This window comes from Bos grunniens, chromosome 1 (genome assembly GCF_055505025.1).
Source record: "Bos grunniens cultivar Pamir isolate PY7600 chromosome 1, Bosgru_T2T1.0, whole genome shotgun sequence".
Taxonomy (NCBI): Eukaryota; Metazoa; Chordata; class Mammalia; order Artiodactyla; family Bovidae; genus Bos; species Bos grunniens.
This window is the reverse complement of record NC_141165.1, coordinates 156,330,475-156,345,312: the sequence shown is the minus strand read 5'-3', so window position 1 is coordinate 156,345,312 and position 14,838 is coordinate 156,330,475. Positions and strand designations below refer to the sequence as shown.

At 44.7% G+C, this 14,838-nt stretch overlaps 1 protein-coding gene across 2 annotated transcripts; it reads right to left on the bottom strand.

Annotated features, from left to right (window-relative positions):
* Positions 1-5,294: 5,294 nt before the first annotated feature.
* KCNE2 (potassium voltage-gated channel subfamily E regulatory subunit 2) lies at positions 5,295-14,233 on the bottom strand. Of its 2 annotated transcripts, none has more exons than XM_086413975.1 (2): positions 14,099-14,233; positions 5,295-5,967 (listed from the first exon to the last, which is right to left on the bottom strand). In XM_086413975.1, exon 2 carries the CDS (start codon positions 5,953-5,955, stop codon positions 5,584-5,586), a length of 372 nt encoding a protein of 123 aa, XP_086270101.1. In that variant the 5' UTR covers positions 5,956-5,967; positions 14,099-14,233; the 3' UTR covers positions 5,295-5,583. The 2 variants fall into 2 exon arrangements, with proteins under 2 accessions (XP_086270101.1, XP_086270113.1); XM_086413987.1 differs by having other exon boundaries at positions 5,295-5,964; positions 14,099-14,231.
* Positions 14,234-14,838: the final 605 nt, after the last annotated feature.

Genomic DNA, 14,838 nt, shown 5'->3' with positions numbered 1-14,838 from the left:
ACTTCCGGGGCGTGGGCCAGGTATTTTCGTCCACGCCGGGGGGCGGGAGGGGGGGCACGTTCTTGTTCTCCACTGACTGGAGCTGGAGGAGGAGGACGGCGGCGGGAGAGCGGGGCGTCGCGGGGCCCCTCCCCCTCAGCTGTCTTTCATCCCTGGGTGGTCCTCGCTGTGTGCCGCCGAGGGCAAGAGGGTTCCCAGTTCAGTCGCTCAGTCGTGTCCGACTCTGTGACCCCATGGACTGCAGCATGCCAGGCTTCCCTGTCCATCACCAACTCCCGGAGTACACTCAAACTCATGTCCATTGAGTCGGTGATGCCATCCAACCAGCTCATCCTCTGTCGTCCCCTTCTCCTCTTGCCCTCAATCTTGCCCAGCATCAGGGTCTTTTCCAGTGAGTCCTGTTTGCATCAGGTGGCCAAAGTATTGGAGTTTCATTCAGCTTCAGCATCAGTCCTTCCAATGAATATTCAGCACTGATTTCCTCTAGGATGGACTGGTTGGATCTCCTTGCAGTCCAAGTGATTCTCAACATGTCTTCAACACCAGTTCAAGATGTCTTCAACACCAGTTCAAAAGCATCAATTCTTTGGTGCTCAGTTTTCTTTATAGTCCAACTCTCACATCCATACATGACTACTGGAAAAACCATAGCCTTGACTAGACCTTTGTTGGCCAAGTAAATATGCTGTCTAGGTTTGTCATAGCTTTTCTTCCAAGGAGCAAACATCTTTTAATTTCATGGCTGCAGTCACCATCTGCAGTGATTTTGGAGCCCCACCCCGCCCTCCCCAATAAAGTCTGTTACTGTTTCCACTGCTTCCCCATCTATTTGCCATGAAGTGATGGGACTGGATGCCATGATCTTAGTTTTGTGAAAGTGAAGTCTCTCAGTTGTGTCTAACTCTTTGCAACCCCATGGACTGTAGCCTGCCAGGATCCTCTGTCCATGGGATTTTCCAGGTAAGAATACTGGAGTGGGTTGCCATTTCCTTCTCCAGGAGATCTTTCCAACCCGGGATTGAACCCAGGTCTCCCTCACTGTAGGCAGACACTTTACTATCTGAGCCACCAGGGAATGTTGAGCTTTAAGCCAACTTCTTCACTCTCCTCTTTCACTTTTATAAAAGGCTCTTTAGTTCTTCTTCACTTTCTGCCTTAAGTGTGGTGTCATCTGCATATCTGAGGTTATTGATATTTCTCCTGGCAATCTTGATTCCAGCTTTTGCTTCATCCAGTCCAGCATTTCTCATGATGTACTCTGCATGTAAGTTAAATAAGCAGGGTGACAATATACAGCCTTGACATACTTTCCTGATTTGGAACCAGTTTGTTGTTGGAACCAGTCTGATGTAGGTCCTCAGAAGTTTCCAAATTTAGCCTTTATCTTCTCTGCCAAAAATGCATTCCTTTCCCTTTGGGATGGTTGTAGGGTGACAGTTACTAGGTTCCCAGATTCCTTCATTCAACAAGCGCTTAGTAAACCCGAGTGGAATTTGAGCCCACTCCCAAGCAAGGGTGCAAAGTGGACACCCAAAATTCCAGGGTAACAAGAGGGAAGTTCACCCTTTTTTGGTTGAGGAAACTGAGGCAGGGGGAGATTAAGCGGTTGATTCAAGGAAACGTGTGGATTGGAGTGGCAAAATTGATATCTGAACCCAGGCAGTCTCGTGGAATCCCGTTGGGAGTGCAGAGGAAAGGACAAACCGAGGGACTGGGGAGTAGGGGGTTAATTCTGTCAACAAGTTCTGCCAAGTTTTCCTGGAGAGAGTAACAAAAATAGCTTTGCTCTAAGCACTTTGCCTATTGTCTAATAAAAGTCTTACAAGCCTATAAAAGACATGATGTGACCATAACAATTTCACAGATGAAGAAACGGAGACATGAACTGATTAAACTGTCCAAGGTTTTAAAGCCAGCAAGTGCCAGAGCTGAGACCTGAATCTGGGTAATCTGAACCTTGACTATCAGGGCAGCCACTGCCATGGGTTCCTTTTCAAATGACTTCTGAGCTCTGCTGCAAAAAGTGAGTGGGACTCAGTTTATATGGATCAACTGGAAAGAACTCTAAAAGCAGACGGGTGGGAAAGAAAACCAGCAATTTGTTGGAACTGGCGTTTTTTTAGTTGCCAGGTTGAATGTGGCAAGGCTGGGTTCGGTGGGAATTGATGCTGGAGTGACAAAGTGGAGCAGGTACCAGCAGCTGTAGACCTGAAATGCTGGTAAATATTGGGCTTTTCTCCTATTCCCCCAAAGTAAAGTTGGCTGCTAACCATCTGGGTTGGCCCCAATATACTTTAAGTGATGATAATAAAACGTACTTAATTAGGGGAACCTGGATATTTTCCCCTTTGTTTTTCTGTGTCAAAGATAAAAAAAAGCTTGACACCATTGAAGTGTAAAGGATGGACTTTATTCAGTAACTATCACAATAGGGAAGAGAACCCAGCATGAACCAAGCTCGCTTTGTACAGAGGTAACTGAGCATTTTAAAAGGAGGAGGGGGACTTCCCTGATTTGATCCCTGGACCAGAAACTAGGATCCCACCTGCCTTGGGGGAACTGAGCCCATGTGCTGCAGTAAGAGGAGTCTATGTGCCTCAACAAAGACCCAGCACAGCCAAAATTAAAAAAAAAAAAAAAAATGATAAGAAGGAGTTGGACAGCAGGTACTTGAGCAGAGTCAGTGGAAATTTATAAAAAGTGAAGGGGACTGGGTCAACTGCATCTGAGTCTGTCAATAGATGCTTACCTGGAGGAGAAACAAAGTTCAGCCTTTATGACTGGAGGCAGTGGTGCAAGTTAAAGCCGTTACCTCCTTGAATGCTAGCATATCAAAGAGACAAGGGTGGTCTGGGTGGTAAATGATTTATACCTCAAAGGAGGAGAAAAAGGATTTATAATTGAAAGGTTTCTAAAGTAAATGCTGTAGCAGGGATTCAGGGGCTGATTTGCCTACCACCAGGTTTTGGCCTGAACAAATAGTACGTTCTCCTGGCCCCTTAAGTTTTCCTAGGCAGGCACCTTAAAGCATGCCAGGATCTCCTTAGGGATGTAGGTAGTGTTTGTTCAAGTCTCTCAGTGTGGGGAGGTGGATGGTATCTTTTGTGCCAAGAGTCCTCAGGGTTTTTAGGCCAAGGTTGAGGTCAATTCAAGAAGAGGGTTCAAAGGAGCCTGACCAGGGTTTGGTCAAGGAGATAAATTTGGTTTCTACCAAATTTAGTAGAAACCAGAAGTTTCTACCAGTTAGTAGAAACCTTGGATTCCTGTCTGGATCCAGACCCAAAGCCGAGATTTTGTTGCCCGAGTTGCTGCTCTGGTTGTTGTTCAGTCACTCAGTCATGTCCAGCTCTCTGTGACGCCATGGACTGCAGCACACCAGTCTTCTCTGTCCTGCACTGTTTCCTAGAGTTTGCGCAAACTCATGTCCATTCAATCAGTGATGCTATCCATCTGCTGCTCTGGGCACGTTGATTAAAATGTTCTGGAGACTTCCTGGTAGTCCAGTGGTTAAGAATATGCCTTCCAAACTACTCTCTTCTTTTGTAAATGTTTAACACAATTTTTCATAATAAAATTAAAAAAGAAAAAGAATCTACCTTCCAATGAGGGGACACTGATTTGATACCTGTTCGGGGAACTATGATCCCACATGCCACAGGGAACTAAGCTTGCATGCCACAACTAAGACTGAATGCAACCAAAATAAATAAATAAATTTAAAAAAAATTTGTGTGGTTCAGCATTTCTGGGTTTCTCATCTAAGGAGAGAAACTACCCTTGCCATATATGCTCTTGGAATATGGGTGGCTTTCCTCCACAGTGCACTGAATGCTTCTGTTAGCACAGTCACATGCTTGTTATTAGGAAACAGACCTAGTGTCTTTCACTCTAAAGAGACAAATCTTGTAATCCATATAAGATGCTGAAGAAGGACTCCTCTTTTCAATTTTGTCTCAGTGCTCTGAGACTTGAGGCTTTGTTCACAATGCCCTGTCTCGGCTGAGTAGACGGGGAGCTGGGGAAGGAACAGAGTATAAGCAAGGGGGCATGAAGCTTCATGAGGTTACACCCCATATATCTGTCTTGCTGTTGACTTTCCCCTCTCAGCGGCTCTCTGGACCTTAACCCGAGGTGGGCAGGCCCTCTGTTCTGGCTCCTCCCACTTTGTGTTGGTCTCCGTTATAACCCTGTCACTTTATATCATCAGGATGTTCTGACTCCTTCTCTGTGCCTGCCTCCCTCTCTGCTGAGTGAGTTCCTCCAGCTCAGAGAATCACGTTCATCTGTATACTCCTGGTCTAGGCCATTGACCCAGAAAGTGAAAGTGAAAGTCACTCAGTCATGTCCAACTCTTTGTGACCCCATGTACTATACAACCCATGGAATTCTCCAGGCAAGAATACTGGAGTGGGCAGCCTTTCCCTTCTCCAGGGGATCTTCCCAACCCAGGGACTGAACTCAGTTCTCCCTCATGGCAGGCAGATTCTTTGCCAGCTGAGCCACAAGGGAAGCCATTGACCCAAGTAGACAGATAATAAATGGTACTTGATTGAATTAAGGAATGAAGTCACCTAATCTGTGAACTGGGGTTGCCTATCCATAAGTGAAATGGTCTGACAAGGATTCTGTGATCTTCAAGGTGCCCTTTGGCCCTGACATTCTATAATATCATGACCCCCAGGGTCAAAATATTAAGCAGTTACCATCTAGTTCTTCAATAGACCTCAGCAATTCAGCCACTTTCCATACATTCATGAAAATAAATTTCTTGAAACACAAATAAGTAATTGTAAACCAAGAAAATAAATTGAGTGAAAAGAATGAGTGGTTTATTAGGCAGCATTTTCACATATTATTATTATTTTCTATAATAACAAGAACTTTTAAGTTAGTCTTCTGTAAAATTTAAAATGTTAATTAAAAATATGTTTCTGTTATACCAGGTAGTTCCTAAAGATTCTATCTATTTGGTGTGGACTCTGCCCTTATGAAATGTTGGTTCTGTCTTCCGACTTCCAAATAAGCTCAATGCCAAGGAAACAATACACATAAAGGAAACCTGTGGTTCTGTTCATTTGTCACTTCAGACTCTATATTCATGAATTAATAAATAAATGCTCCTACTTCAATCTAGTGAGCAAGTGATAGATTTTTGAACCTCCATTTCAGAATAATACACCTTGGTTACTTATAAACTGAGTCAGTCAAACATACAGAATAATGTTTCACAAGGGAGACTATTCAATGATTTGTTAATTTCTCCTTTCTATCCCCACTGCCACTGCCCAGGCACATTACTTCAAATTTGGTTTTATTTTCACTATTGACATTGATTAAAATGACACTGACATTGCACAGAAAGGAAAAGAGGTCTTCAACATAAATTATTGCTCCACAGAGCAAACGTGAAGCATGAGATTGAAATGTCCTCTTAGCTGATCAGCTACGGGATCTCAATGAAAATTCTCAACACAGAGTGAGGAACTTAGTGTCTTCGAAGCATGACAACTTGGATTGACTCCATGGAACCAGCATCTCTTCCTATTTGCATATCAGATGTTGACTCCATGCCTCCACCTCTGATTAAGGAGACATCGTGAGCGCTGCTGCACCTGTGTTCTCATGGATGGTGGCCCTTGGTTCTTCTAGGTTCACAATTTGACTTCTGTACTTCCCTTGCCAGTCCTCCACGATGTACTGGTGGTATGGGTCATTGGAGTGCTCTCGTCTCTTGGATTTCACCGTGCTTACCAGGATGGCTACAATGATGAAAGAGAACATTCCGATCATCACCATAAGGTACAAGATGACATAGTAGAAGTTCTCAGCATCAACCTTGGCTTGCAGGGCCTCTTGCTCAACTGTTGTGTTCCTGCGCCAGTTTTCCATGTAAGTGATAAAAATCTTTTTGAAGACATATTCCAGTGTCTGTGTCAGATTGGATAGAGTTGGCATATTTCCGTCCTGCTGCAATTTAAATAAAATAGGTGAACAAGTTTAAGAAAATGAATTCTTTCTCTATTTGGCTGCCTTAAGGAATGGAGGGAGGGCCAGACAAGGTTAGGTGGGGGGAGTAATATTATTTCTTCTTTACCTGGCTGGTGATTAAGTGCATATTTTATTATTCTTTAAATTTTGCATGTTTTATGCAACAGTTTTTCATGCACAGTATCTTATAATAAAAGTAACATAAGCACATAATAGTTACAGAGCATATAAAACTATATGTATTATGATCCCAATTTGCATATATAAATAAATAATATATGTAGAAGAAAATGAAAAAAGCCTGGAAATAAATAAGGTTAAAGTGTTAACATGGCTGGTATACTCAGATTTTTTCTTCCTTATATTTTTCTTACCTTCAAAATTTTCATCGATTACCCTTCATCCATTACTTTGTTTCTAAATAGACGGGTCACCTCACAATAGCTAGCACAATGCCTTATTCATAATAGATATTCCACAGACATCAGCTGAAGGGAGCAATGATGATGTATGTTCTGTGTTCTTAGGGAATTATGGGGCAGAAGTCTGCAAGGGCCGTGGACAGACATTGTGATGCTCTCCGTTTCCTATGTGTAGGCTGTGATTTATTCCAGGTATCCCTAAGGTATGAGTATGTCCTTCTGTATTTGAACGAAGCACTTTCAGTAAGTGATACAAAGGAACGTGAGAGATTACTCATATTTCGCAACTCCATCCTTGTTCCCACTGCCTGGCCACCAGCGTCTCTCACCTGGCGGACACAATGCAGTACAATACAACCCTCCCTAAAACCGCCTCCCCGGGGTCACATCTGCCTATCTCTGCCCAGTCAATGTGCTCTTTTTAAGAGGGAAATGGGAGCATATCGTTCCCTTGTTTTGAAAACATGCAATACCTTCCTGTTGTTCTCAAAGTAAAATCCTCCTTCCTGGCCTGGCCAGGCCAGCCCCTAACCACATCCCCAATTATTCTTCCCTTATGGCAACTGGTCTTACTGGCCTGGCCTGCCTTCCTCCATGTCAGTAAACATTCTTCTGCATCAGGACATTTGCACATTCTATTCCCTCAGCCTGGAATACTTTCCCCTTCTCTTCCCTCTGCTACCCCCTCGACCTCTGGGGCCCAGCTTAGCTGCTGCTTCTGAGAAAATATCCCTGGTCCTGCTCTCAGCCATTCTCCCCTCCCCCAGTTCTCTCCAATAGTGTCTTTTTTTGTGTTGTTTGGTTGTTGTTTTAGTTGCTAAGTCATGTCCAACTCTTTTGCGACTCTATGGAAACTGCCCGGCTCCTCTGTCCTTGGGATTCTCCAGGGAAGAATACTGGAGTGGGTTACCACTTCCTTCTCCAGGGGATCTTCCCAACCCAGGTATCGAACCCCCATCTCCTGCATTAGCAGATGAGTTCTTTACCACTGAGCCACCAGGTAAGCCCAGTGTCTTTTTACTTTTCTTCAAAGCACTCTCTCCAATATGTGGTAATTATGTGTATATGTCATTTTGTATGTGTGTAATTATTGGCTTGTGGTCTCATGTTTCCCATCTGTCACCACGCCTCTGTCTACCCTCGTTTAGCAAACATTGGCACAGAGTCTGGCACACACTGGGCACACAATGGATGTTTGATGAGTAAATGCATGTGCCAGGTATGTGCTGGCATTGGAAATGCAGCAACAGCGAATATGAGAATTCTACCTGTGGAACCTCAGTGTTGTGGGAGAGATGGACACAAAGGAGCGTGCGAGGTGCAAAGCATTGTAACAGGTGTGAACAGAGAGGGTCAAAAAGAAATTTAACAAAGATGTCAGATTGCCCTGAAGTACTCGTCATGCACAGTCTATGGGGTCCCAAAGAGTTGGACACAACTGAGTGACTGAACAACAACTTGCCAAGCACATTTTCCAAGCAATGTGACAGAGGTATGCTTGTCCTCCTTAAAATAGCAGTTCACTGTTTAAGAGTGTAGCTGAACTGACTTTAACCAGACTCAAGACATCATCACCACTGGCTTCTTCCACCTTTAAGAGTCCAGGTCTACTCATCGGGGGGGACCTCACATGTGTCTCATGCATCAACAGACAACCAGCCCTTCCCGTATTCTCTGGGGCTCACCTCTCAAATGTGATGGAGCCCGACTGCTTCACCCACCAGTGTTCTCACCCTCTGGTCCTTCCAGCCCTTTCCCACAGCTTCAGCCAATAAAGAAAACTGATTTCCCAGTGTATACATCCCCCTGCCACACCCGCTAGAGAGAATTTGGTTTCCTCTGGTTAAGTCAAGTAGAAAAATGGTTGGAACATAGAGACAACGGGGGGAAAAAAACCAGCAAAACAAACAAAAATCCCAGAAGAGCTAAGTTTACGAAATAAAAAGGCTGGTTGGTGGGTGACGCGGGAAGTTTAGTCTGGGAGAAGACCCTGAGCGACTGTGGAGTAGGAGGCAACTGAGAAGGGGAAGAAGGGACCTCTTCTGGGCAGAGAACTGGATCCCCTTCATGTTTTGTTGTGTTTTTTGTGGTTTTGTTGTTGTTGTTGTTGTTGTTGTGGAGATGAGAACTATTCAAGTTGTCTCTGTTCATTGAAGTGCTGTTCTGTGAAGTGGCTCCAGCATGCCCTGGGCCACCTGAGGCCCACCTTGGAGGCCCACGTAGGATCGGGGTTCCCCCAGAGAGGTGGTCACATTACAAGCTCCTCCAAGCACTGAGCTCCTTGGCCTACCCACCTTCCATGAGTCTCCTTTGTGGGCTGTGTCTCTGTGCCTGTAATTCCTGTATCCTCCAGGCAGAGGCAGTAGAGTCCCAGTGTCACATGGAAGGGACGGTAATGTCAGTCACGCTCACTGCCAACACTGTTCTGTGAATGTTTTCATCAAAGCAACTCCTAAGTTCTTCACCACCTATGAACACTCCGGGCCAGAGCCTGACTCATAAGAAGAGTTCAGTCATTAGCCCCCTGTTCCTTCAGGGCTCCGAGGGAACGTAGTGGTCACAGGAGAGGCGTGTTTTGATGTTTAGCAAGGCCATCCAGGATGGGGTGCCTCAAGGGAATGAGGATGGGGCACTTTGAATCTTGAGGGGAGGATCACTGCAGAGGAAGGAAGAAATACAGCTCCACTACAGGAGGGAGCTGGGACACATTTTATTCACACATTTTATTTTATTTTATTTTTCTAAGATGTATTTAGTTTGGGGCTGTGGTGGGTCTTTTGGCTACATGCAGACTTTCTCTAGTTGTGGTGAGTGGGGGCTACTCTTCGGTGCAATGCTCAAGCTTCTACTGCGGTGGCTTCTCTTGTTGCAGAGCATGGGCTCGAGGTGAATGGGCTTCAATCGTTGCAGCATATGGGCTCTGTGGTTTCACCTTGTGGGCTCTAGAGTGCTGGCTCAGTAAGTTGTGGTTTAGTTGCTCCACAGCATGTGGGATCTTCCCAGACCAGGGATTGAACCGGTGTCCCTTGCATTGCAAGATGGATTCTTAACCACTGGACCACCAGGAAAGCCCAAGATTCACACATGGTAAAAAGGTGGTTTGCTCTTGTAGTTTCAGGAACCTAGGTCAGTGGTCACCCCAACACAAGCATTTCCCTAAGCTCCTGGTCATGTTTGCTTGCTTGCTTAGTTTCAATTTCCTGTTCATTGTGTGCTATTCACAGGATGATCAAAACCTCTCTTAAATGTAGACAATTACCTCCTTCTCCAGGAGGCAGTGATCAAGACCATCCCCAAGAAAAGAAATGCAAAAAAGCAAAATGGTTGTCTGAGGAGGCCTTACAAATAGCTATAAAAAGAAGAGAAGTGAAAGGCAAAGGAGAAAAGGAAAGATATACCCATTTAAATGCAGAGATCCAAAGAATAGCAAGGAGAGATAAGAAAGCCTTCCTCAGTGATCAATGCAAAGAAACAGAGGAAAACAATAGAATGGGAGAGACTAGAGATCTCATCAAGACAATTAGAGATATCAAGGGAACATTTCATGCAAAGATGGGCTCAATAAAGGACAAAAATGGTATGGACCTAACAGAAGCATAAGACATTAAGAAGAGGTGGCAAGAATACACAGAACTAGAAAAAAAAAAAAAATATCCTCACGACCCAGATAATCATGATGGTGTGATCACTCACTTAGAGCCAGACATTCTGAAATTCGAAGTCAAGTGGGCCTTAGGAAGCATCACTACAAACAAAGCTAGTGGAGGTGATGAAATTCCAGTTGAGCTATTTCAAATCCTAAAAGATGATGCTGTGAAAGTGCTGCACTCAATATGTCAGCAAATTTGGAAAACTCAGCAATGGCCACAGGACTGGAAAAGTCAGTTTTTATTCCAATCCCAAAGAAAGGCAATGACAAAGAATGCTCAAACTACCACACAATTGCACTCATCTCACACACTAGCAAAGTAATGCTCAGAATTCTCCAAGCCAGGCTTTCACAGTACATGAACCAAAAACTTCCAGATGTTCAAGCTGTATTTAGAAAAGGCAGAAGAACCAGAGATCAAATTGCCAACATCTGTTGGAACACAGAAAAAGCAAGAGAGTTCCAGAAAAATGTCTACTTCTGCTTTATTGACTATGCCAAAGCCTTTGACTGTGTGGATCACAACAAACTGTGGAAAATTCTTCAAGAGGTGGGAATACTAGACCACCTGAACTGCCTCCTGAAAAATCTGTATGCAGGTCAAGAAGCAACAGTTAGAACTGGACATGGAACAACAGACTGGTTCCAAATCAGGAAAGGAGTACATCAAGGCTGTATATTGTCACCCTGCTTATTTAACTTATATGCAGAGTACATCATGAGAAATGCTGGACCGGATGAAGCACAGCTGGAATCAAGATTTCTGGGAGAAATATCAATAACCTCAGATACACATATGACACCACCCTTATGGCAGAAAGTGAAGAAGAACTAAAGAGCATCTTGATGAAAGTGAAAGAAGAGAGTGAAAAAGTTGGCTTAAAGCTCAACATTCAGAAAACTAAGATTATGGCATCCAGTCCCATCACTTCATGGCAAACAGATGGGGAAACAGTGACAGACTTTATTTTTGGGGGCTCCAAAATCACTGCAGATGGTGACTGCAGCCATGAAATTAAAAGATGCTTGTTCCTCAGAAGAAAAGTTATAACCAACCTAGACAGCATATTATAAAGCAGAGAAATTACTTTGCCAACAAAGGTCCATCTAGTCAAGGCTATGGTTTTTCCAGTAGTCATGTATGGATGTAAGAGTTGGACTATAAAGAAAGCTGAGTGCTGAAGAACTGATGCTTTTGAACTGTGGTGTTGGAGAAGACTCTTGAGAGTCCCTTGGACTGCAAAGAGATCCAACCAGTCCATCCTAAAGGAAATCAGTCCTGGGTGTTCATCGGAAGGACTGATGTTGAAGCTGAAACTCCAATACTTTAGCCACCTGATGCGAAGGGCTGACTCATTGGAAAAGACCCTGATGCTGGGAAAGATTGAGGGCAGAAGGAGAAGGGGTCAACAGAGGATGAGATGGTTGGATGGCATCACCGACTTGATGGAGATGAGTTTGGGTAAACTCCGGGAGTTGGTGATGGACAGGGAAGCCTGGCATGCTGCAGTCCATGGGGTTGCAAAGTGTCAGACATGGCTAAGCAACTGAACTGAATTGAATCTGTTTTACAAATGAGGAAACTGATGTTTAGAGAATAAATCCTTTGGTTTCAAAAGACAAGAGAATGGAGCTGCTGGAGGGCAGGGATCATTTTATGCATCTTTGAATCCCTGGGCCTGCACAGGGGTTGTTGGGTGAAGTGAAAGTCAATCATGTCCAACTCTTTGTGACTCCATGGACTGTAGCCCGCCAGGCTCCACTGCCTATGGGATTCTCCAGACAAGAATACTGCAGGGGGTTGCTATGCCCTTCTCCAGGGAATCTTCCCAACCAGGGATTGAATCCAGGTCTCCTGCATTGGAGGCAGATTCTTTATCATGTGAGCCCCTAGGAAAGCCCGGGGTTGGTGAGGAGCAGACTTTTATTACTCATTCATTCACCTGTGTTCTGCAGATTTCAACATGAAACTACAATAGTGATTCTTAAATTATTTGTGGGAGGGGAGGGTAGGGAGGGTCCCCAGATTCCTTGAAAAACAAAATTGAAAAATATGACTATTTTTCCCCAGGAAAGTATATGTATGCAGACACAAAGCTCTACATTCACTTTTGGGGGACTCCTGGGCCCCTGAAACCCAACCAAGAATCTTTGCTACAGAGTAGCTTTGAGATGAAGGAGTTCGGAGTTCAGAGTTCCCCTGGAGTTGGCTTTGTTTCTGGGTGTGGACAAAGCTGCACTGACCAGCCTCTTAGAGCTAATACTGCTGATTATTTGTTCAGCTCTTTTATATGGACAGAGGCCATTGATAAGCAGATCAGGAGGTGCTTTTTAAGCACAGAGCTGAAAAGGGCCTCTGGGGATAAAATGCCTCAGTGCTGACCCCTGGCCAGACTGAAAAAGTCAAGGCCAAGGAGGATTCACTATTTAGACGCTGTTTATGAGACATGGCTGGGCAACTCATCCCATACCCACAGGCAAAAACCAAATCATGGTGTGTGAAAGCTGTTTCATTGATGGACATTCTGCTGAAACAAACAGATTAACATTTCTGATATCCAGAATAACTATTTAACTGATAGACGTTGACCACATTTAGTATAAACAGTTTTTCCTCCTCTAAGTTGAATATCATAATAGGCATTCACCTTAGGAAGGAATGGAGAGGCCACTATTATTTACATCCTGTTGAACCATTTGAAGTTGCCATTTATAGAGGTTAAAAATTGTTGGATATTGGCAAGGTCATACAGTTTAATACAAATTGGTCTACATTTTCAGGCATTCTTAATAGATGGTTCTTGCTCAGTCAAAAAAAAGGATGGGTCCCTAGAGATTCTTGGAGCTTGTCTGCTGCTTTGGGGAGAGAGTAACTATAGCCCGAGACAAGCCCTTGGAATCCCCTGTCCAAGGTCACAGTGCTGAGTCTCGAAACCCAACTCACCCAGGCTGGCACCCAGCCCCTACTTTGTCCTAGAAGAGGTCACGAAGTCCAGAAACTCCCTGTTTCCATCGCCTGCAACCAGTCAGCTCACTGGGCAAAAAGAAATGAGACCAAGATCCAAGCTGGACTCCACACACATCAGTGGGTTGAGCCCTATCTTCAGGACACATAATAACCCCTAAACTGTCACACAATGAAAGTGTCAATGGCTCAGTCGTGTCTGACTCTTTGTGACCCCATAGGCTGTAGCCCACTAGGCTCCTCTGTCCATTGGATTTTCCAGGCAAGAATACTGGAGTGGGTTGCCATTCCCTTCTCCAGGGGATCTTCCTGACCCAGGGATTGAACCCAGGTCTCCTACAACTCAGGCAGATTCTGTACTGTCTGAGTTGCCAGGGGAGCCCCTGTCATAAATGTGCATAATTCATGACAAGGACAAAGGGACACTATGAGGAAAGCCACATGCCCTTGATTCTCAAACCCAAAACTCTCTTTCCTACAAAGACTGTGGCTCACCAGTATCATCCGGACCTAAAGGCAGTAGTCTTTCCCTTTTATAACAGGAATAGAAAAAGAAGAGTATCTGCATTTACCATGAAACTTCCATTTAGAAAATTAAATATTCAGGGACTTCCCTGGTGGTCCAGTGGCTAAGACTTCACCCTCTCAGTGCAGAGGGCCCACATTCGTTTCCTGGTCAGGGAACTAGATCCCACATATGGCAACTAGGGCCTGGTGCAATTAATTAAATAAAATATTTAAAAAAAAATAAAGAAACACACATTCAAAGTGCCCGGGCAAAGGCAACTACTGAAGAAACAAGTACAGAAAGCCCTACAGAAAGAAGAAGGAGGAAAAAGAGGGAAAGGAGAAGAAGAAAATACAGGAGGAAGGGGAGGAAGAGAGAGAGAAGAGAGAGAGAGAGCAAAAGGGTGCAGAAAAGGAAGGAAGGAAGAAAGCAAGGAAGGAAAGCAGAAAGGAAGGAAAGGCCAGGTCTTGTACTGGGAAAATCATTCCTTTCATCATTTTCTGGTGAAAAAAATAGCTTTGTTACTTAATTCCTCAAACAATAAAGAATTTGTGATGGAAACTTGCCTGTGTGGTGTGTGAGCGGTAGGGAAATCTTCGCTGCACCTTCCTGCTGGCTTGGGGAACTTCCAGAGTGCTGCATAAATCTGGCCTGTGTGCAGCTTCGCCTGTAGTCAGCCGAGCCCTCGCTGACTGCTGTCTGCAGTCCTAGATGTTTATGAACCCAAATATTTAATCTAATCTTATGTGGAAAGTCAAATACCGACCAGCAGTTGGGAATTCACCTTGGTGTCTGGAAGGGGTGTGCCTGGGTGGAGTCTGGCCTTGGGCACAAGTTCCCCTCCTCCAGCCCCATGATGCCAGCTCCAGTCGGGGTACCGGGAGCCTCCCTTCCTGGGGCAAATCTCAGTGGACAGCACCCTTCCCTGCAGACCTCATGAGGAGGGAATGTGTCCCAGAGAGCTGACGTGAATATGGCCATGGGTGGTTGGTGTGGGTTGAGTCCTGAATATTCATCGGAAGGACTGATGCTGAAGCCAAAACTCCACTATACTGGCCACCTAATGTGAAGACCTGACTCCTTGGAAAAGACCCTGATGCCGGGAAAGATTGAAGGCGGGAGGAGAAGGGGACGACAGAGGATGAGATAGCTGGATGGCATCACCAACTCAATGGACATGAGTTTGAACAAGCTCCAAGAGTTGGTGATGGACAGGGAGGCCTGGCATGCTGCAGTCCATGGGGTTGCAAAGAGTTGGACACAACTGAGCGACTGAACTGAACTGAAGTGAGAAGAAGATCAGTAT

Bases quoted from the DNA above. Each gene is read 5' to 3' on its own strand.
- KCNE2 (XM_086413975.1), bottom strand. From the start codon at position 5,955: ATGCCAACTCTATCCAATCTGACACAGACACTGGAATATGTCTTCAAA.